This window comes from Manihot esculenta, chromosome 4 (assembly GCF_001659605.2).
Source record: "Manihot esculenta cultivar AM560-2 chromosome 4, M.esculenta_v8, whole genome shotgun sequence".
In the NCBI taxonomy this organism is placed as follows: domain Eukaryota; kingdom Viridiplantae; phylum Streptophyta; class Magnoliopsida; order Malpighiales; family Euphorbiaceae; genus Manihot; species Manihot esculenta.
Genome location: NC_035164.2, coordinates 25,670,358 through 25,693,841, shown reverse-complemented (window position 1 = coordinate 25,693,841; position 23,484 = coordinate 25,670,358). Strand labels below are relative to the sequence as shown.

At 39.2% G+C, this 23,484-nt stretch overlaps 1 protein-coding gene across 2 annotated transcripts; it reads left to right on the top strand.

Annotated features, from left to right (window-relative positions):
* Positions 1-18,657: 18,657 nt before the first annotated feature.
* On the top strand, positions 18,658-21,958 carry LOC110613140 (metal-independent phosphoserine phosphatase). Of its 2 annotated transcripts, XM_021754109.2 has the most exons (6): positions 18,658-18,871; positions 18,989-19,069; positions 20,137-20,265; positions 20,783-20,845; positions 21,082-21,206; positions 21,451-21,958. In XM_021754109.2, the coding sequence occupies exons 1-6, from the start codon at positions 18,779-18,781 to the stop codon at positions 21,641-21,643; spliced, it is 684 nt and encodes a 227-aa protein (XP_021609801.1). In that variant the 5' UTR covers positions 18,658-18,778; the 3' UTR covers positions 21,644-21,958. The 2 variants fall into 2 exon arrangements, with proteins under 2 accessions (XP_021609801.1, XP_021609802.1); XM_021754110.2 differs by lacking the exon at positions 20,783-20,845.
* The last annotated feature ends 1,526 nt before the right edge of the window (positions 21,959-23,484 follow it).

Sequence of the window (23,484 nt, the reverse complement as noted above, 5' to 3'; positions counted from 1 at the left end):
GTACAATTAGTTGTCAATTAGTGCATATTTAGAGAATTTTCTTATTACCTGTTTAGCCAATAATTCGTCGGTCGGTAGATCATCCAACGCCAAAAATTTATATGCGAGTGTCATCCATAATTCTCCTTCTTCTATGGAAAAGAATCTTCCTCGTTAGTCATAGGAGTGTGCAGCTCTTCAAACTGAAATTTTGAGTCAAGTGTTGTTCACTTGCCGTCGCCATCTTGACTAGAAAATCAGTCTCCTCATTATCATCTCTAGCCACTTAGTGAAGCTCACAGTTTCCCTGTCTGTCCTTGATCCTCTACATTAAGGAGCAAACCTTTTTCTTTATATTTGATAAGGCTCGATTCTCGGATTTTAAACTGTCCCTAACATTGATTAACAACCAACTATGAGTCACTAAAAACAATAGATTTTTGTATACATGCTTCTTTAATGAGTTTTAGAGCCATAATCACAGCCTCATACTCGGCTATGTTGTTGGTAGCATTAAAAGAGAGTTTTGCAGCGTAATGAAGCTTTATCCCGATTTGACTTTGCAAAAGTATTCCAATTCTAGAATCCCTAGCTCCACAAGTTTCATCCGCCCAAACCTTCTACTCCTCAACGGTTGATTTAGGTAATTTTGAAGTCTCTAACGACAAAGTCATTTCTGCAAGAAAATTTGCTACTTCCAGGGCTTTCATGGCCTTTCTTGGGACATACCTGATATCAAAGGCGGACAAAATTATTGCCCAAGTGGACAGCCGCCCTGAAAGCTCCAGCCTATGTAAAACCTTTCACAAAGGATAATCTGTTCTGACTTTTATGGTGTGTGACTCGAAATATGGACATAACTTTGTGGCAGACATCATGATTGCCAACGCCAACTTCTCAAGAGGAGGATAGTTCAACTCTGCCCCTTCAAGACTTGGCTGGCATAGAAAATCAGGCTTTATTCCCTATTGTCCTCACGAACGAGAATTAAACTTATAGTTTCATGTGTCATAGACAAGTATAGAAATAAAACCCCACCTTCGATGGGCAAACTTAGCAAAGGGAGAAATGACAAAAAGGTTTTTAAATTTTCGAATGTCTCTAAGAAATCTTCTCCTCAAATAAATTTATTTTTTCCTTTTAAGGTTTTAAAGAATGGGGGGCACCTCCTAGTAGAGCATGATATAAGTCGGCCAAGAGCTGTGACTCGCCCATTCAACTTCTGTATATCTGATCAAACATAATTTAACCACATTTTTACTATCATTATTATTGCTGAATTATGCATTTTCTAACTTAATTTGCGTATTTATCATATTTTTTGCAGAAAATATGAAAAATAGAAACTTGGTAAAAAATGGCTTAAAATGCTGAAAAATTGATTTGGCTAAAGTGATTTAGCCAAATAAAGTCTCAACGAATGACCAAGGAAGCTGCACAAGTGGAAGGAAGAAGAAGCCAAAACTCAAGTCTTGATATGCCCAAGTCGATTTTCCCGGATCAATGGTCAAATCACTAGAAGTCAGTGACAACTAAAACCCGAAAGTATCTTGCAGAGACGATTAGGGTAGGTGATCACTGTCCAAATCAATTGTCTCCAGCAGGAAAGTGCAGAAGCGCGGTAATAGTAGAAATTCAAATTTTTAAGAGTTTAAGAGTTTCATCTGATCTCACATACGCCAAGACTCATCCAAGACACCACCAAAACTGCGTAAAAAGAAGTCCTTCACCCCAGGAGATCTATTTATGATGAAATAAAAAGTAAAGAAGGAATCAAAGACCAAGTCAAATTAGAATTTCAACTCATAAAGGACTAATCTAGGGTTTCTCACTTATAAAAGGGCAGCAAGTAGCATCATAAAATCATTCAATTTTCGGTAGAGAGCTTCAGCAGCGCCACATCTTCTTCTTTTCTTCTTTCTTTTCTCTTTATGTATTCTTTACCCATCATGAGTAGCTAAACACATCTCCCTCTAGTTGAAGTAGAAGTTTCAGTTTTGTTATGAATTGGGAGATCTGAAACTCTATTGTCAAACTTCTATTTTTTAATATTTATGCAACTTGTTCTTCATGTTATTATTGCCTTGCTATTAGAATCAATAAGGGGTCATTGCTTTTAATTGCAAAAGTAATATATTGTTAGCTTGAATGATTTAGGTCCGTAATTGCTTAGATTGTTTAAACAACATTGACAATTAGTTGCATGATCTAACTTAACCACGCGGTTGACAAAGTTAGAATTAGGTTTCTCTATTTCTTAAAGCAGTTAACGGTTGAAAAGTGAAGAACCCCAAGGACGTTTCTTGGCAACTTGTTAACTACTGTTTGATTAGCGAACGTTTTCTAATCAAACTAAACTTAAGGAGTAATTTGGTTGTGCGGAGCGTCTTCTACAACCTAAACTAATTTATTGAAATAAATAGGAGAATCAAAACATTAATGATCAATTCCAAACTGAAATGGATCCTATGCTTCAACTAGAGTCTTCTTTTTATTTATTAACTCATCTTTTAATCCTTGCTTTCTTTAACAACTTTAGTTTTAATCTTAGTTTACCATCATAAAAAACCATCCCCCTTTTTCATTTTACTTTTAATGTTGATTTGCCCAAGTCATTGTTAGGAAAGTCCTTAGTGTCAAATCCCTGTGAATTTGACCCTATTGCCACCGTCTACAATTCTAAACTGTTGAATACTAATAGATTTATTTTTTACGGTTTCGACAACCACTATAAAAAATTGTTAATGGTTTTAGGTGCCTCCATATTTTGAATGACACTAATTTTCTTTAGGTTTTCTTCTATACATCTCTCAGAGAATGTATACCCCAAAAACTTTCCCACTTTTACCCCAAAAGTGCATTTTTCAAGGTTATGTTTCATACCTGCCTTATCCAATATGTCGAAAACCTTCTGGATGTCCTTTGGATGATATTTGAAAGATCGGCTCTTTACCAACATATCATCCATATATACTTTGACTGTTGACCCCATCATGTCTTTTGAAAATGCATGAAACTAGCCTTTAGTAAGTCGCTTCTGCATTTTTCAGCCCAAACGACATCACTTTATAACAGAAGACTCCGACATTGGTGATAAACACAGTCTTCTCTGCATCTTCGGTGTCCATCATAATCTGATAGTAACCTAAAATTGAATCCAAAAAAGAGAATACCGAATGACCTAAGGTAGAATCTACTAATCTGTCAACAGATAAGAGTAGACAATGATCCTTTAGACATGCGTTATTCAAGTCCGTAAAATCTATACACAACCTCCAATTCTCTTTTGCTTTCTTCATTAGTACTACATTGGCGAGTCATGTAGGATACTGGATTTTCTTTTATTAGACCGATTTTATTGTTTTATTTACAGATAGCTTATGGGTGATACAGTTCGGGTTCACACCTATTATATCTTTTTTTTGTCTAAACTTAATTGGACCTCTTCCACCAGCTCTATTGGTTCTGGTTTTATGTGAGAATCTAGTTTCTCCAACAAATCGATGGGCATCGTAGCTTTTTTGAGGCTTTTGTAGGATGCCTATAGCATTCATGGCCTGACTTCTAGTTACCTCGACCAACCGCCAATCCTCCTGGAGCTGGTAGCTTAAGACACATAGTACCCATGTTAATAACTATACCGTGGCAGTTTAGGACTGGGCGATCCAATATTACATTGTATGTGAGTGGGATATCTACTACTGCAAACTTCACATATAGCTTCCGCTTGTGCTTTCTATCACCTAGCATAAGAGAGAGGTTGATGGTATCTAGTACTGCCACAGCCTTGTCTCCTAATGTAACGACCCGAAAATCAGACCGCTACCGGCGCTAGGATCCAGATCGGCTTAAGGCCGCCGGGACCCGTAGCAAGCCTGACATATAACCTGTAAACCTGTATAATCCCATACATGATCCACAACATACATAAAAATTAAAACTTTTCTTTACATGAACATCAACCAAACTCAACCTGTGCATAAACATTAACATAACATTGATCCCTCTGTGGGATCTCATCAGTGCCCCCAAGGGGTGACATAACATACGTTGAGTTGGTTTACATAAACATCGTAAAAATCTCTAAGATCATGTGTTAAAGGGATAGCACAATCTATGGTCAAGCACACACTAACATCCATAAACCTCATTACATAACTATACTGTACTTTTACATTACAATTTGATCATGTCCATTGCTAGCTATTACATAAGCATGACTTCTTTACTCTATCCGGACTCCCGCACTATACTGTACCTGCAAGCCTGGGGGTAAAGGGAGAGGGGTGAGCTAAAAGCCCAGTGAGCTGAACTATAAAACATATTAACACTATGCTTTAATGAAATGCATCATAACACAGACAATTCACATAAGGGTTGGGTGAACTTGTCTCCAATTAGTCCAAGCTAACATAGTGCCAGGCCGTAGCATGGGGTCCTGGTCTTCCTGTCATACATACATTACTTACCATTATTCCAGGGCCTCCTCTGGGCTCCTGGTCTTCGAGTCCACAATCGTGCCAGGCCGTAGAATGGGGTCCTAGTCTTTCATTTCCGTGCCAGGCCGTAGAATGGGGTCCTGGTCTTCCTGTCATGGACTAATTGGGTCATCCAACATTCACCCACATCAACAACACATAATACAATGCGGCATATTCGTGAAACTAATGCAATCACCCTATTGCATGATCATGATGCATGAAACATGATAAAACATTTAATTTAAAAGATTAAGTTTAGTTCCACTCACCTCTGGCTGACTCTGACAACACCGAAGCAGCTGAACTCACTGCTGGGGTCCTCGGTTCCTCGGGTCCGAACCTACACAGGCGGACTCAAATGAGGGACCCAACACACCTGAACATAACTATAAACTACTCCCCAAAAACCCCCCTAGAACATCATGAAAACATCACATAAAGACATGCAAGAAATGGCTGAACAGGGCACTTTCGGCGGCAGGTTCGGCGGCCGAAAGTCCCTCCAGAGCCGAAAGTCAGGCAGGTTCGGCGGCACCTTCGGCGGCCGAATCTCCCAGACAGATCCGAAAGTCTTCTTTCGGGGGCAAGCTTCGGCAGCCGAATGCTGCCTCCACAAGGGGGTTCGGCGGCCGAAACTCCCTTCGGCGGCCGAACCTGGTTTCTGCCAGAAGGGCAGAAACTTGGTTCACATGAACCCCTTGCCTCCCAAAACCTCAAATCATGCATAAATCTCAACCAAAACATGCATACAAGTTCCTAGGGGTCTCAAACAGTCATATACCCCAACTACAACACTTCAAACACACACAATCAACACACATTGTTCAAAACATCAATATTAACCCATAACTCAACATATAACCTAACATGCCTTTCTACCCATAGATCTTGCATAAAACTTATTTAAAACACATAAGGAGCTTAAGATCGGCTCTTACCTCTTGAAGATCGAGAGGGAGACGACCTAAACTTGGAGATCCACGAAAATGAGCTCCTGAGTTCCCAAAGCTCCAAAACTTGGTTTAAATGCTCAAAACTTGCAAACGTGAGTTTAAAACTCAAGAAAATGGAAGAGATTTGGAGGAAGAACACAAGAGTTGCAAAGGGAAGGTCGGAAGCTTACTGTGGCTGAAAATGGGAGAAAACTCGCCCATTTCGGCTAAGTGCCCCTTTTATAGGTGGCTGGCCAGGCCATGTTCGGGGGCCGAATGCGCTTCCGCATCCATGCAATGTTCGGCGGCCGAACTTGACTTTCGGCGGCCGAACTTGACTTTCGGCGGCCGAACCTGGACTTCCCTAACTCATGCTTTCGGGGGCCTAACGTGCCTCCAAAACGCATGCATGTTCGGCGGCCGAACTTAATTTTCGGCGGCCGAACCTGGGTTTTCCTCCAAGGACTTTTCATGCAAAAACTCATTTAATTTCATACTTAAAACCATTAAAAACATGAAAACATTTTACAAAAACATGATTTTACCCTTCTAGAGGTCTCCGACATCCGAGATCCCACCGGACGGTAGGAATTCCGATACCGGAGTCTAGCCGGGTATTACATTCTCCCCCCCTTAAGAACATTCGTCCCCGAATTTTCCTCAACTAGCACATGCATAGCAAACAACATAACATACACATGAAACACATAGAGACTAACCTTAAAAGAGATGAGGATATTGCCGGAGTATGGACTCCCGTGTCTCCCAAGTGCATTCTTCCATATTGTGGTGCTTCCACAGGACTTTCACCATCGGGATTTCCTTGTTTCTCAGCTTCCTGATCTGGGTGTCTAGGATCCGTACTGGCTGCTCAACATAGGTGAGATCCTCTTGGATCTCCACATCAGGCTCACTAAGAACCTTGCCCGGATCTGACACGAATTTTCTCAACATAGAAACATGGAAAACCGGATGGATTCTCTCCATTGAAGCAGGTAAGTCCAGCTTGTACGATACACTCCCAATCTTTTGCAAGACTTCAAAGGGTCCGATGTACCGCGGAGCCAGCTTACCCTTCCTCCCGAACCGAACCACTCCTTTCATTGGAGACACCTTAAGCAATACCAGATCCCCCTCCTGAAACTCTACTAGTCTTCTGCGGATGTCTGCATAACTCTTCTGTCTGCTTGCAGCTGTCTTGATTCTTTCTCTGATTAAGGGTACTACCCTGCTGGTGATCTCTACTAGCTCAGGCCCTGCCAAGGCCTTTTCTCCAACTTCTTCCCAGCAAACAGGTGACCTGCACTTCCTCCCATATAAAGCTTCATATGGAGCCATCCCGATGCTAGCATGATGGCTGTTATTGTAGGCAAACTCCACCAAAGGTAGAGGCTGCCTCCAAGAACCGCCAAAGTCCAGCACACACATTCTTAGCATATCTTCTATGGTCTGGATGGTCCTCTCTGACTGTCCGTCTGTCTGTGGGTGGAAGGCAGTGCTGAAATCCAACCTAGTACCCATAGCATTCTGCAGACTCCGCCAAAACCTGGAGGTGAACTGGGGCCCTCTATCTGACACTATAGAAACAGGAACCCCGTGCAGTCTAACAATCTCATCAACGTACACCTGCGCCAACTTGTCCACAGAATAGCCACTCCTGACAGGGATGAAGTGAGTAGATTTGGTGAGTCTGTCCACAATCACCCATATGGAGTCCAATCTGTTGGACGTCGCCGGTAACCCCACTACGAAGTCCATAGCTATGTTCTCCCATTTCCACTCTGGAATAGGTAGCGGGTTAAGCATTCCAGCCGGCTTCTGATGTTCCAGCTTCACCCTCTGACAAACTTCGCAGGCTGACACAAACTGTGCCACTTCTCTCTTCATAGCTGGCCACCAATAAACTTTCTTTAGATTCTGATACATTTTGGTGGCTCCAGGGTGAATGTTGTATCTTGCATTATGAGCCTCTCTCATAATGTCTCCTTTTAGCCCTATGTCATCTGGTACACACAATCGACTCCCATAGCGGAGGATCCCCTTGCTGTCAAATCTGAACTCACTGTCTTTGCCTGACTGAACAGTCCTGGCAATCTTCACTAATTCTGGGTCCTCATGCTGTTTCTGAGCCACCTGCTCCAGAAACACGGGCATCACTTTCATCTGAGCAACCATAGCACCTGTACCAGACAACTCCAACTGTAGACCTTCCTCAATGAGCTTGTAAAACTCTTTCACCACTGGTCTTCTCTCTGCCATGATGTGGGATAGACTGCCTAGTGACTTCCGGCTTAGGGCGTCTGCCACGACATTCGCCTTACCCGGATGATACTGAATCTTACAATCATAGTCACTCAGCAGCTCCACCCATCTCCTCTGTCTCAAGTTCAAATCTCTTTGACTCAGGATGTATTGTAGGCTCTTATGATCTGTAAAGATCTCACATTTTACCCCATAGAGGTAGTGTCTCCACATCTTGAGTGCAAAAATTATTACTGCCATTTCAAGGTCATGTGTGGGGTAATTCAACTCATGCTTCTTTAGCTGCCTAGAAGCATAAGCAATCACCTTCTCATTCTGCATAAGCACACAACCCAGTCCCACACGGGACGCATCACAAAAGACGGTAAAGTCCTCATCACTAGATGGCAGAGCTAAAACTGGTGCTGAAGTCAACCTCTTCTTAAGCTCTTCAAAACTCTCCTCGCACTGGTCGGTCCACAGAAACTTCTGATTCTTCCTGGTTAGTCTGGTCAGAGGAGCTGCAATTTTCGAGAAGTCCTGAACGAACCTCCTGTAGTAACCTGCTAAACCCAAGAAACTCCTGATCTCCGTCACTGAAGTGGGTCTAGGCCAGTTAGCCACAGTTTCTGTCTTCTTGGAGTCCACCTCAATCCCATTCTCTGACACTACATGCCCCAAGAACGAAATGCTCCTTAGCCAGAACTCACACTTGGAGAACTTGGCATACAAGCCATGTTCCCTCAAGGTCTGTAGAACCAACCTCAGATGATGGGCATGCTCCTCTGCATTCCTGGAATACACCAAGATATCATCTATGAAGACAATGACGAAGTGATCCAGGTACTGGCTAAACACTCTGTTCATGAGGTCCATGAATGCTGCAGGGGCGTTAGTTAACCTGAACGGCATCACAAGGAACTCAAAATGGCCATATCTGGTCCTGAAAGCTGTCTTCGGTACATCCTCTTCCCTGATCCTCAACTGATGATACCCGGACCTCATATCTATTTTGGAGAAACAACCCGCTCCTCCTAGCTGGTCGAATAGATCATCGATCCTTGGCAATGGGTACTTGTTCTTGGTAGTGACTTTGTTCAACTGTCTGTAGTCGATACAAAGTCTAAGGGATCCATCCTTCTTTCTCACAAACAAAACGGGAGCACCCCAGGGTGAGGTACTCGGTCGGATGAAGCCCTTGTCTACCAGCTCCTGCAACTGCTCCTTCAACTCTTTCAAATCTGCTGGCGCCATCCTGTAGGGAGGGATAGAGATCGGTCGGGTTCCAGGCATCAGTTCTATCTCGAACTCTATCTCCTTAGCAGGTGGTAAACCTGGCAGTTCGTCTGGGAACACATCTAAGAACTCTCTCACCACTGGCACCGAGGCGGGCTCTCTAACCTGACTGCTAAGCTCTCTCACATGAGCCAAATACCCCTGACATCCCCTCCTGAGCAACCTACAAGCCTGAAGAGCTGATATCAGACCTCTAGGTGTACCCCTCCTGTCTCCTCTGAAGACAACCTCAGACCCATCCTGACCTCTGAACCTGACTACCTTGTCCCTGCAGTCCAAGGTAGCACCATGGGTAGATAACCAGTCCATCCCTAGAATGACGTCAAAATCTGTCAAATCTAGAACCACTAGGTCGGCAGACAAGCATCTTCCCTCAACAAACACAGGACTACACTGGCAGACTGACTCTGCCACTGATGGATCACACTTGGGTCCACTGACCCAGAGAGGACACTCTAACCCAGAAGTCATCAGACCTAACCTCCCCACGGCTCTCGGAGCAATAAAAGAATGAGATGCACCAGGGTCCATCAAGGCATACACATCTGAACAACCAATGATTAAGTTACCTGCCACCACGGTGTTAGATGCATCTGCCTCCTGCTGAGTCATTGTGAAGATCCGTGCTGGAGCTGATGGACCTTCACCTCTGAAACCCGCTGAAGAAGAGGCTGCCCCTCTCCCTCTGCCTCTGCCACTGGCCTGAGTCATGGCTGGAGCTGCTGGTTGCGCTACACTGCCTGAAGCTGTCTGCTGGGACTGAGCCATCGGGACTGCTCTTGGACAATCTCGAGCCATATGCCCCTCTTGACCACATCTGAAACAGGTGTTCGTCCCAAACCGACATACTCCCCTTTGTGGCTTACCACACCTCGCACAAACTGCATTATCCGCACCAGAGCTTGAGCCACTCCCAAATCCCAGACTAGACTTGACTTTATTCCAGAACTTATTCTTCTTACCCTTGGGCTTACCCCATTTCTTACTGCCTGAAGCTGCTGCACTCAGGGTAGAGGGATCTAATCTTCCCCCACCCGGAGTTTTAGAACCGGAAGACTGTGCCACTGACTGCTTAACTGTCCCCTGAACAATGGCACTGGCCTCCATTTTCCTGGCCATATCTACTATGGCATGGAAGCTCTCCCTGTCCACTGACTGAATCAAGGAGGAATACCTGGAATGGAGTTTCATGACATACCTCCTTGACCTCTTTGAATCTGTGTCCAGACTCTGTCCAGAAAAAGGCAACAGCTCCATAAATCTGTCGGTGTACTCCTCTACACTCATTTCATCCGTCTGCCTCAACTGCTCAAACTCTATCATCTTCAGCTCCCTTGAACTATCGGGAAAAGCCCATCCTGCAAACTCGTTTGCAAACTCTTCTCAAGTCATGCTGTCCACTCTCGGGTTCACATAATTCTTGAACCACTCTCGTGCCTTCTTGCACTTAAGCGTGAACCCAGCCATCTGAATGGCTCTACTATCATCAGCCCCAATCTCATCTGTGATCACTTTAACCCTTTCCAGATACACAAATGGGTCATCCCCTTTTTCATACTGAGGAGCACCCAATTTCATGTAGTCAGTCATCTTAACCTTGCTCCCACTGGCTGAGCTAGGTCTAGGTGGCTGAACAACTGGGGCTGCTGGTTCTGCAGGTGGTGGAGGTGGTGCAACATTTTCTGAGGTAGGGTTTGCTGGATTTGGATAGTAGGGTGGAGGTGGATACATTGGGTACTGAGAGTATGGTGGGTAGTATGGTGGGTATGGCATCTGTGTGGGATAAGGGGTGAAACTAGGGTAATCCGATGTACCTCCCATCGAATACCCGGGATGTTGTGAGAAATGTGGGTAGTGAGGTGGCTGAACAAATCCCGAGGCCTGAGTGCCTCCTTGGGACTCTCCCATACCTTCCTCTGACATGCCAACTCCCAGACTGCCATCCCTCCTCTGCTCTACATCCATATCATCCCCCATATCCTCTGACGCTCCTCCCTGAACTGTTCCTCTGACTGATCTACTTCTATCCAGATCCAAAGACCTTCTAGGGTCTCTTACTGCTCTGTCCCGGTTGGACCTGCTTGACATTGCCCTAGGCAATGTAGGAGGACGGGCGCTCATGCCCTCATCCTCAGGTGGCACTCCAGTCAATCTCGCTGATCGACGAGTTCCCCTCATCCTGTTTTCTGAAAAACAGTACACATAGCACAAACATTAGCATCATATGGTTCATGTGGGCACACATGAACCCGCATCACATACATCACATATCATAGCATATCATTAATGCACATGCATAAAATCATGGCATTTCACATCATCATGCAAGACAGGACTCCACATCCTATCCTAGTAGACATGATCTTTCCTATTGTGCTTGACCTTCTATAACATCTATGAGCCCGACACTCTAGGTCCGACCATATGAACCTAGGGCTCTGATACCATTCTGTAACGATCCGAAAATCGGACCGCTACCGGCGCTAGGATCCAGATCGGCTTAAGGCCGCCGGGACCCGTAGCAAGCCTGACATATAACCTGTAAACCTGTATAATCCCATACATGATCCACAACATACATAAAAATTAAAACTTTTCTTTACATGAACATCAACCAAACTCAACCTGTGCATAAACATTAACATAACATTGATCCCTCTGTGGGATCTCATCAGTGCCCCCAAGGGGTGACATAACATACGTTGAGTTGGTTTACATAAACATCGTAAAAATCTCTAAGATCATGTGTTAAAGGGATAGCACAATCTATGGTCAAGCACACACTAACATCCATAAACCTCATTACATAACTATACTGTACTTTTACATTACAATTTGATCATGTCCATTGCTAGCTATTACATAAGCATGACTTCTTTACTCTATCCGGACTCCCGCACTATACTGTACCTGCAAGCCTGGGGGTAAAGGGAGAGGGGTGAGCTAAAAGCCCAGTGAGCTGAACTATAAAACATATTAACACTATGCTTTAATGAAATGCATCATAACACAGACAATTCACATAAGGGTTGGGTGAACTTGTCTCCAATTAGTCCAAGCTAACATAGTGCCAGGCCGTAGCATGGGGTCCTGGTCTTCCTGTCATACATACATTACTTACCATTATTCCAGGGCCTCCTCTGGGCTCCTGGTCTTCGAGTCCACAATCGTGCCAGGCCGTAGAATGGGGTCCTGGTCTTTCATTTCCGTGCCAGGCCGTAGAATGGGGTCCTGGTCTTCCTGTCATGGACTAATTGGGTCATCCAACATTCACCCACATCAACAACACATAATACAATGCGGCATATTCGTGAAACTAATGCAATCACCCTATTGCATGATCATGATGCATGAAACATGATAAAACATTTAATTTAAAAGATTAAGTTTAGTTCCACTCACCTCTGGCTGACTCTGACAACACCGAAGCAGCTGAACTCACTGCTGGGGTCCTCGGTTCCTCGGGTCCGAACCTACACAGGCGGACTCAAATGAGGGACCCAACACACCTGAACATAACTATAAACTACTCCCCAAAAACCCCCCTAGAACATCATGAAAACATCACATAAAGACATGCAAGAAATGGCTGAACAGGGCACTTTCGGCGGCAGGTTCGGCGGCCGAAAGTCCCTCCAGAGCCGAAAGTCAGGCAGGTTCGGCGGCACCTTCGGCGGCCGAATCTCCCAGACAGATCCGAAAGTCTTCTTTCGGGGGCAAGCTTCGGCAGCCAAATGCTGCCTCCACAAGGGGGTTCGGCGGCCGAAACTCCCTTCGGCGGCCGAACCTGGTTTCTGCCAGAAGGGCAGAAACTTGGTTCACATGAACCCCTTGCCTCCCAAAACCTCAAATCATGCATAAATCTCAACCAAAACATGCATACAAGTTCCTAGGGGTCTCAAACAGTCATATACCCCAACTACAACACTTCAAACACACACAATCAACACACATTGTTCAAAACATCAATATTAACCCATAACTCAACATATAACCTAACATGCCTTTCTACCCATAGATCTTGCATAAAACTTATTTAAAACACATAAGGAGCTTAAGATCGGCTCTTACCTCTTGAAGATCGAGAGGGAGACGACCTAAACTTGGAGATCCACGAAAATGAGCTCCTGAGTTCCCAAAGCTCCAAAACTTGGTTTAAATGCTCAAAACTTGCAAACGTGAGTTTAAAACTCAAGAAAATGGAAGAGATTTGGAGGAAGAACACAAGAGTTGCAAAGGGAAGGTCGGAAGCTTGCTGTGGCCGAAAATGGGAGAAAACTCGCCCATTTCGGCTAAGTGCCCCTTTTATAGGTGGCTGGCCAGGCCACGTTCGGGGGCCGAATGCGCTTCCGCATCCATGCAATGTTCGGCGGCCGAACTTGACTTTCAGCGGCCGAACTTGGACTTCCCTAACTCATGCTTTCAGGGGCCTAACGTGCCTCCAAAACGCATGCATGTTCGGCGGCCGAACTTAATTTTCGGCGGCCGAACCTGGGTTTTTCTCCAAGGACTTTTCATGCAAAAAATCATTTAATTTCATACTTAAAACCATTGAAAACATGAAAACATTTTACAAAAACATGATTTTACCCTTCTAGAGGTCTCCGACATCCGAGATCCCACCGGACGGTAGGAATTCCGATACCGGAGTCTAGCCGGGTATTACACCTAACCCCACTAATGGATAGGAGACCTTGACAAGATTATTTTTATCGAAGCCTCGCTTATTAAAGATATATAAGGTGAGGAGATTAACAGAACTACTTATGTCGACCAAGACTTACCTTACCTCATATCTGTTCAAACGGACGTTAATAACCAGCGGGTCATTTTGAAAGAAGCTTGTCGCCTTATCCGCAAGTTCGAACTTTACTTCCTGCTTAGCCTATGATTCTTGCTCCACTGACAAGACGTCTTCTGTGATGCGTTTATTTTTTTCTTGTCATCACTCGGTCCCCCTGTAATTACATGTACAATCCTTATAGACTTTCTGTAACGACCCGAAAATCGGACCGCTACCGGATCTAGGATCCAGATCGGCTTATGGCCGCCGGGACTGGTAACAAGCCTTTTATACCTGCTATATACTTAATAACATCCCATTCATGATCATACATTTTCATAAAAATTTAAAAACTTTCCATATTCCAAGCCTGACTTGTGCATACACTAAAATCATAAACATAAAACCCTGAGTAGAGCCCTCATCAAATGCTCTAGTGGGTTATTATAACATACATCAAGCTTGGACTATCATTTTTCATCATAAAAACATGTCATTAAAAGATCATGCAGAAGGGAATTAACATTACTATTCGGGCCAAGCACAATACTAAACCATAAAACATTCTTTATATTACATTACATAAAATCATTTTACAATACATGTCCACTCTAACTATTACACTTAACTTGACTTCAACCTTGGAGACTCCCCGGTCTATCCTGAACCTGCAAGCCTGGGGGTTAAGGGAAAGGGGGTGAGCTAAAAAGCCCAGTGAGCAGAACAAAAGAACATATAAAAACTTATGCTTTGATGGAATGCATCACAACACATATAATTCACATCATGGATGGACTTGTCACCAATAACCCTCTACATATCCAATGTGCCCGGCCCTCGACGAAGCTCCGCAGGACTTCCTCTTAAACATCACACAATGCCAAGACGCGTGGACATGGGCAGCCCTGGACTTTCGTAAATCATACATAATAAATGCCAGGACGCATGGACATGGGCAGCCTTGGACTTTCATTAATCATCATATCATATTGAGGGCTAATGGATCATCCAACATCCATCCACATCAACAATATAGAATGCAATGCAGCATATTCGTGAGATTCTAATGCAACAACCTGAAATATATCATGGCATTCATGATGCATGAACATGCTCAAAACTTCATTATTTTAAAACATAGTTCAGTTCTACTCACCTTTGGCTGACTCTGAAGTAGCTATCTCACTGCTGGGGTCCTCGGTTCCTCGGGTTCGAATCTACACAGGTGGACTCAAATGAGGGACCAAACATACACTAAAATGACTCTAAACAACTTCCCAAAAACCCCCTAAAACATCCTAAAATAATCATAGAAAATATGCAAAGGAAGACTGAACAGGGCACTTTCGGCGGCAGGTTCAGCGGCCGAAAGTCCCTCCAGAGCCGAAACTTAGCCACTTTCGACGGCACCTTTGGCGGCCGATGTGGTTTCAGAGCCGAAACTCATGCATGTTCGGCGGCACCTTCGGCGGCCGAAACTCCCTTCCAGAGCCGAAAGTTCAACTTTCGGGGGCAGGGTTCGGCAGCCAAAACATGCCACCACAGGCAAGTTCGGCGGCTGAAAGTGCCTTCGGCTGCCGAACCTGAATTCTTCCAAAGTGGCAGAACTCAGCCTCTTCATGCACATTTTGCCTCCCAAACCTTCCAAACATGCATTTAGCTATTCTACAACATGCATACACACATACATAAGCATATAGGGGTCTCAAACTAACCTAAACCCCAACACAAACACATATAGCAACTCATACAACACATATTATCCATAAACTCAACATTAACCCTAACAACAATCAACTAACTTAAACATGCATTTCTACCCCATAACCCCACATAAAACTTGTTTAAAACATGGAATAAGCTAAAGATCTACTCTTAGCTCTTGAAGATTGAGAGGGGAGGCGACCTGAACTTGGAGAGATGGAGGAAGAGAGCTCCGGGTTCTCCAAGCTTCAAATCTTGATCTTAGCTCCAAAAATCTTCAAAACCAAGTTAAATAACTTGTAAAAACATAAGAGACTTGAAGGAAGGACTCAAGATCGAGAAGGGAGGACGGAGACTCACCTTGGCCGGAAATGGGGAGAGGAAAACTCGCCCATTTCGGACAGGGGACTCCTTTATAGGTGGCTGGCCAGGCCACTTTCGGGGGCCTAACATGCCTCCGCATGCATCCCATGTTCGGCGGCCGAACTTGAGGTTCGGCGGCCGAACCTGGGCTCTTCCTTTATTCTCTTTCTTTTCTTTTCTTTAAAACTTTAACTCAAAATTACCCATCAAAAACATGAAAAACATTTTATAAAAACATATTTTACCCTACTAGGAAGTTCCGACATCCGAAGTTCCACCGCAGAGCAGGAATTCCGATGCCGGAGTCTAGCCGGGTATTACACTCCCTATCAAGAATGGAGAAAAAAATTACGCCCTAATTGGCAGCAGCCTTAGCAGCAGCTCGTGAATTGTCAACCATTTTGAAAAAGGAAAAACAGAAATATTTCTTTTTAAGAGAAAGGGAATAAGAGACTGATTTTAATCTAAATGAACTGAGCGAATTCAATAGATTTCCTGGCAATGGAACCAAATGATATGGCTAAAATGGAGTTGTGTTGCAATTGGTCAATCTGCAAGAAAAAGAAATGTGAGGCGGTTGGCGCATACGACAGCCGCTCTGACGCTCAAGTCAGTAAATTAAAGAGACGGGCGTGTGTAATGTAATGCTTTGAACTTAATAGTAATTGCGTAAAAATTGCGTACCTTGATCTCTACAATCATTAGCTTTTATATTGTAAGAAGATTGAGTTAATTATCACATTTCCTGAAAATCCGACTAGTTTCAGCTAATGGATAGGAGATCCCATGATTATAGGTGTAATGAGGATCTACTGGATTATATCCGCTAACGGTAATTTCTCAAGGAGTCTTACCCTGTAGTTGAGACGGCAAGTCTTGATGAAAAGCTGAGACTTGAAGCACCCAGATCTTTTTTTCCCTCAATGGGACTGAGTATCACCTAATCCGATTTTTGCTACATGGATATGTTTTCGAGTGCCAGCACATGACTTATTTTAGCTGATCATTGTGTTATATCAATTTATCAACTTATTTACTAAAATATAATGGTTTATTGAGTTCAAAACATACTTTTAAAATAGTTTAGATAAAAAATTTAAAAAAAAGACTAAATTGAATATGAATTAAGCATTAGGAGGATGTTTAGATTAGAGGTTTAAGGTAGTTTATGGAGGTTTCATACTAAAAAATTATTATTCAGCTGATACGTCCATGAATTGCTATACCAAAAAAAGTTGTAAAATTAGATACTCACAACTTGATCACTTTACCATCTTGCTTCATTTATTTTATGAAAAATATTTTTTAAAAAAATATTTTTTATACTTTTGACGTTTGTAACACTAAAAAATTTAGATAATGTAAAATATTTTCTTAATAAAAAATAAATAATTTTAAAAAAAATAACTTTCTCTTTTCTCTTTTCAGTAGAGAAAATTATTTTCTACACTTGATATCTTTATTAAAATTTCTATATATATATATATATATATATATATATAAATTTATTAATATATATTATTTTTTAAAATTAAAATTAAGTAATTAAAAATAAATTATCTCATTGAAAAATATTTTTCACTTAAAATATTTTTTATAAAAAATATTTTTTAAATAAAAATTATTTTTCATAAAGAAACAAAGTTTACATATATACTCTTATTCTTTATGTTATTTATTTTTATTATATTTTTTGATAATACGGAAATTAGTTATTATTAAAATAATTCAAATGTTTGTAAAAAATTATATTTATATTTTAAATTTTATTTTATAGATAATAAAATAAAAATTTTAAAATTAATTACGATTTTAATTAATAAATTAAATTGAATTTTAAAAAATTAATGAAAAATAATAATATAATCCTTCAAATTTTAATTTATTAAGAAAATATTTATTCCTTGCCTTCCACAAGGATTATCATAAGATTAGCAATCATTATGAGATGAAAATCACGTACTTCATTCAGTTTTGCTTTCATAATGCCTTGATACATGTAGAATTAGGGTTCAGTATTCCATCGGTTTAGTTTAAAATTAAATCGAACCGAATAAATTGAAAAATTGAAATTTTAGTATTTATAAAAATTGAACCGAATTAATTTTGATCAAAAATCAAATTTAATCGAACCAATTTGATTTGGTTTGATTCGATTCAATTTAATCAGTTTCGATTTTTAATAATTTTTTTATTTTTACACTTTATTTTTAATATTTTAAAATTTAATTAAAATATTTTAATTTTAATATAATTTAATTTTTCTATATTATTAAAAATAATATATTATTATCACTAATCGGTTTGATTCGATTTTTTTTTAATTAAAATCAAACCGAATTGAAATAACTGAAATTTTTAAAATTAAAAATTAAATCAAATCGAATTAAATAAAATATCAAACTAAATTTTAAAATTAATTCGATTCAGTTAATTTTTTCAATTTGAACCGAATACTGCTGAACATGTGTAGAATTTTCTACGCGAGATGGGAAGAAGAGGATAAATTTTCCTTAAAAAAATCTACAACTCATCTGAAGTCTAAAACGAGGCTCAACCACTGTACTCACAAGTATCCTAATAAAATTGAAGCTAGTATTTTTTATATGTCCGTTCAATTAAATTAATTTTTTAATTTTTAAAATAAATTGAATTAAATAAATTAATTTTTAAAAAAATAAAATTGAACTGAATTAAAGCATATTATTTAATAAATTAAATTAAAATTTTAATTCAATTCCATTCAATCTCATCCCATATTTAAATTTAAACGGAACCATGCCCCGCGTTTATCGGAGCAATCAGAACCTAAAGCCACAATTATCTTGCATTTTGAAGAGTATAATAAACTTTCCTTATGTGGCTTGACCATTGAACAACTGCCACGTCCCACTTCAAAAACACACGTACATCATAGACTGTCAAGCTGCATTCTACAAACCGCAGCCGTTCGGTCAGAAGAAGCACAGAGAACGGGAAGTCAAAGAGTAGAAGTTGAAATGGAAGAGACGACATTTTTTAGAAACCGATACTGGATCTTGCGACATGGCAAAAGCATTCCCAACGAGAGAGGCCTCATTGTTTCATCTCTGGTTCGCCATTTCCCCCATCTTTTTTCAATAATTAAACAATTTTACTCCTGTTGTGGTCTCTTCGGGTTCTTGAAAGCTTTATTACTAGTTATTAACTTGTGGGTATGATCCCAACAGGAAAATGGCGTCCTTTCACAGTACCAATTAGCGTCTGAAGGTGTTGAACAGGCTCAATTGGCTGGAGAGTTATTCGTTAAGGTGTTCATATTTCATTTTTCGTCGAGTATATCCGTTTATCTGATTTGAACTAACTGCTATATCTCGATATCTCATCTGAATCAAATGCAAAGTGCTTTTTCCACTTCCCATCTTTAGGGTTAGATCATCTTGCAATTTTCCTTTCGTGGTTTATGCAATCGAGTTTTTGTTTTTGGATGGAAACAAGAAATTCTGTCAAAGCCATTTTAATCATAATATTGTAGTTTTATAATTCTTGTCAAGCTTTTTAACTATATTTACAACCTGAAAGGCAATTTAATACCATTCAGACTGATTTTTTTTTTGTCCTTTTCTCGAGATTTCTGGAATTGAACGTGTTCAGGATGTAGTTATTTGTGCAAGAAATCATGGATATATAGTTTTTTTTAAACAAAATTCCTTTATAAAGTTAGTCATAATAAAATGCTAATATATAGTGCAGGCCACCAAAGTGATAGTTGAGTTCATAATTGTTTATTCTTAACTCTCAGTAGACCCTTTAAATTTAAGATGTATAATACTAATAAGCATATTGCTGGCGACATTAGGGATAAAATTGGTCATTGCATTTAGAAGCACAGGGACTAAAATTGATCTTTTATGATCTTTGTGATGATTGGTCAGCAGAAATGTACACCATTTTAAATTTCCGATCATATTTATGTAATTAAGCAAAATAAGCAAAAAATAAAAGGAAAAGAGAAAACTTTATATCATTCCACATTCAAGAGGGATTCTTGTACCAAGTAATTTGGTGAGGCTGTACTTGAACCCATGACTGTACAAGGTTGACTTCAAATTCATACTGCATGTTGAATCATTTTTCTGTTTGGGAGTATTAAGACCTGAAATGGGCATGGCTCATCTGGAAGTTAAATGAGTATAGTGACATTGACTATTCGGAAAGAAAAATGGGATTTCACATACTGATATTGCCAATTGTGTTGTAGAAAATTGCTTGGTCTCATGCTTGAGTTTTTCCCTCACGAAATTCACTTTACTATTCACGGTGTGGTAGAATTCGTTTACAATGATCTGCATCTGCACTAACTGTATAATCTGTGCAGCAATTGGAGGAAAGAAACATACCACTAGAAAGTGTCCGCATATGCTACTCTCCATTTGCAAGAACAAGTCACACTGCTAAAGTTGTTGCTTCTGTTCTTAATCTTCCATTTGAAGGTCCTCAATGTAAGGTGACATACTTTACCCCTTCAGCATTCATTTTCATTAGGTAGAGTGCATAACTGTTGTATTTCTATTCTGAGAAGAGAGGCCTTCATCATAGGGTAATTTGGTCATGAATAGAGATATTGATTATTTGACCTATTGAATTATCCTTAGAGAGTTATGCTAAATGAAAATTTCACTTATGGCTTGTGATTAGGTGGCTTTTTTTTGTACCTTATGTTAATTTCTCCTGGTTTAGCTCCAATTGTTTACTTTGCAAATTAGCCAACCAGATGCTTTACCGTTCAATTCGTATTGGTATTTCATTGATTTTTCTGAGCTTGTGGGATCATCATTTGTCTTGAATTTTATCTGCTACTTTGTACCAGTGAGATTAAAGATTATGCTAGATTTCTGGTTTTTTTTCTCTTAGAAGGTTATTATTCTGTCCAAATGAAGTTCTATAACTAGCTTTTAGATCTAGTGTTCTTTCATTTGCCTTGTACTTCTATTTTTCTGTGTGTTGATAATATAGTTGGACAGGTGATAGAAGATCTTCGAGAACGGTACTTTGGCCCTTTATTTGAACTCAAGTCACATGATAAGGTATGTGAATTAAGGGGTTACATTTAGATCTGAGTGTGAATAACATTGTAAAACAGGGGTACTTATATGTATTTAGTTGTGTCATGCCTATATAGTACTTGAAATGTTGATGTAGGAGATGTTTCTGCATGATGGTGCCATTTTTAATAACTTTTTATTATTTTCTATCCTCACTTCCCTTGGTTGGAGGTGCCTTAAGCATTAGATGAATAATTGTCATGTAACCAACTTTACAGTATCCTGAGATATGGGCACTTGACGAGAAAGATCCATTCATGCAACCAGAAGGTGGAGAAAGCGCTAATGATGTTGCTACCAGACTTGCAACCGCCATGGCAACTATGGAGTCGGAATTTCAAGGGTAACAATATCCATCTTCTTCTCTTTGGCGTTAAGGAAAAAAAATGATTCAGTAATCGTTTTTAGTTGACAAAGGTGCTAATAAAAAAAAAAGTTTAAGCATTCTATCTAATATGCCACTTATCAGTTAGGGGGTCTGGATTCATAGGATTTTTAGTGAAAATTTAGTTGTTTCCTTTTTTTTTTCTCCTTGCTTTAACACAGTAGTACGAAGGCTTTGTTTTAATATCTGGATTGTGAAGCAGATGTGCTGTACTGATTGTGAGCCATGGTGATCCTTTGCAAATCTTGCAAACAATACTAAATGCAGTTAAGCAACACAATGGATCCACTTGTAATGACTTGTCATCAAGAATTCAAGCAGTCAAAATACCTTCAATCTTGTCTCAGCATCGGAAGTTTGCCTTGCTTACTGGAGAGCTTCGGCTGGTTATATAAATATCAACACTCTGCCAAGAAGCTAAACCTTGCAACTTTGGTAAACTATTTTTAGTGTAGATCCTGGAAGTGATTTTTGCAACCAGCCAAGTTGGAGAAGCACTTAGACATTTGGATCGAATTCATAGTCTTATTAATAATCTATGCCATGGAAGAAGATACAGCTTGTTGCATTGGCGTATTATTTATTAGAGTTATTGTTTCCTGTTATAGATTTTTGTAGATGATAAGTTGGAAAAACAACTTGGACTGATGAACATTAAACAGCACTGATCAGTTATAAGAAATAAAAAACACAGTGATAATCAGTTTTGATGATGGTGATGGGATTGCCAATGTCAAAATTTTCATTACTTCCATCACCAACGACAATATCTTTCCTAGTACATTTTGTAATGACATGCAAAATTTGTTTGTAATCACCATTGTCTTACCTCCAAATGGTGATCTAAATTGGGATCAAGGACTTCAAACAATACCTATGCATCTCAAATAATCAACTTTGTACAGATTCTAAGTTTTAAATTCTTAAACAGTATTAAAGTTCTCTTTTAAATTTTTTTTTTATACAATTGGTTATATAAGATTAGTTAATTTAAATATAATATATATGCAGTTAAGATTCAAGTTAATTTTAAATTAATTTATTTATCTGCTGTTAGTACGAGTTAAATCAAATTTTAATTATTTGGATAAAAAGGAGAGTGCCTGGAGTCTTGATTATATTATTCTATTTCAAACTAATGGGATTCAATTCAGCCCTACCCTCAGGATTATAATGAAGTGATTATAATGAAGTAAGACACATGTACGGTAGATCAAATATCCTTTGATACAATGTTAAATTTATATCATACTTTAACTTATTTTAAAGGTTAAAATTTATATCATACTATAACTTATCTCAAAAGTTAGTTTAAGGGAAACGGTTTAAGATTTTTGCATGTTACCTTTATGTAGGATTCGACAGGAACGTACATCTAATAATAACTTAATAAAAAATGCATCTAATAATGTCTCAGATTAAATTACAAAAATTTTTTTATGAACTACCTGTATTGCTTCATTTGTAATATAAAAAAAAAAATCAGATTATAATTGCAACTAATAAAAAAGTTGGGCTTTATTATATCTATAAGTGTGACAAAATGTAAAGTATTAATTTTTTTTATCTAATAGATCTATATAAAAAAAAACATTTATCAAATTTATATAGATAAATAGCTTTTTAGGTCCTTAAAAATTTTATCAAAAGCCATTTAAGTTCCGATCAAATAAAATGATCCATGTGGTCCTTTAAATTATTAAAAATGGCAAAAAAAAATAAAAAAATCTAACGCAGTTAAATCTCTGTAAAAATAACAATAAAAACCTTAATAAATATCACGATAGTCGCTTAAACTCTTAAATAAATGATATTAATATTATAAATAATTTATGTTAATTTATATTATTATTAATAAATAGAATAATTTTATAAAATTTATAAAATAAATAAAGTATTATTTAAAATTTTTAAAAAAATTAAAATTAAATTTTAATAAACAGAAGATTAACCATAAACAATTTTACATTTGTTCTTTTATTTTCTTATTAACATTAAACTTTAACGTTAGAAATTTTTTTAAAAATTTTAAAAATATCTTTAAAAAAAATGCAATTATTATAATATGATATATGTAATAAAAATAAAAAAATATATATTTTAATTTAAATATAATTTTCTTATATAGATATGAAATTTAAATAATATTGTAAATTAATTGAGAAAATATCTTATAATTTTTTATTAGCTTTGAATGAGTTTTACCAATTTTTATATTTCACAGTTTCTATAATTA

Bases quoted from the DNA above. Each gene is read 5' to 3' on its own strand.
- LOC110613140 (XM_021754109.2), top strand. From the start codon at position 18,779: ATGGAAGAGACGACATTTTTTAGAAACCGATACTGGATCTTGCGACAT. The intron at 20,846-21,081 runs GTATGTGAATTA...CCAACTTTACAG, and splicing joins AACTCAAGTCACATGATAAG to TATCCTGAGATATGGGCACT. The intron at 21,207-21,450 runs GTAACAATATCC...ATTGTGAAGCAG, and splicing joins ATGGAGTCGGAATTTCAAGG to ATGTGCTGTACTGATTGTGA.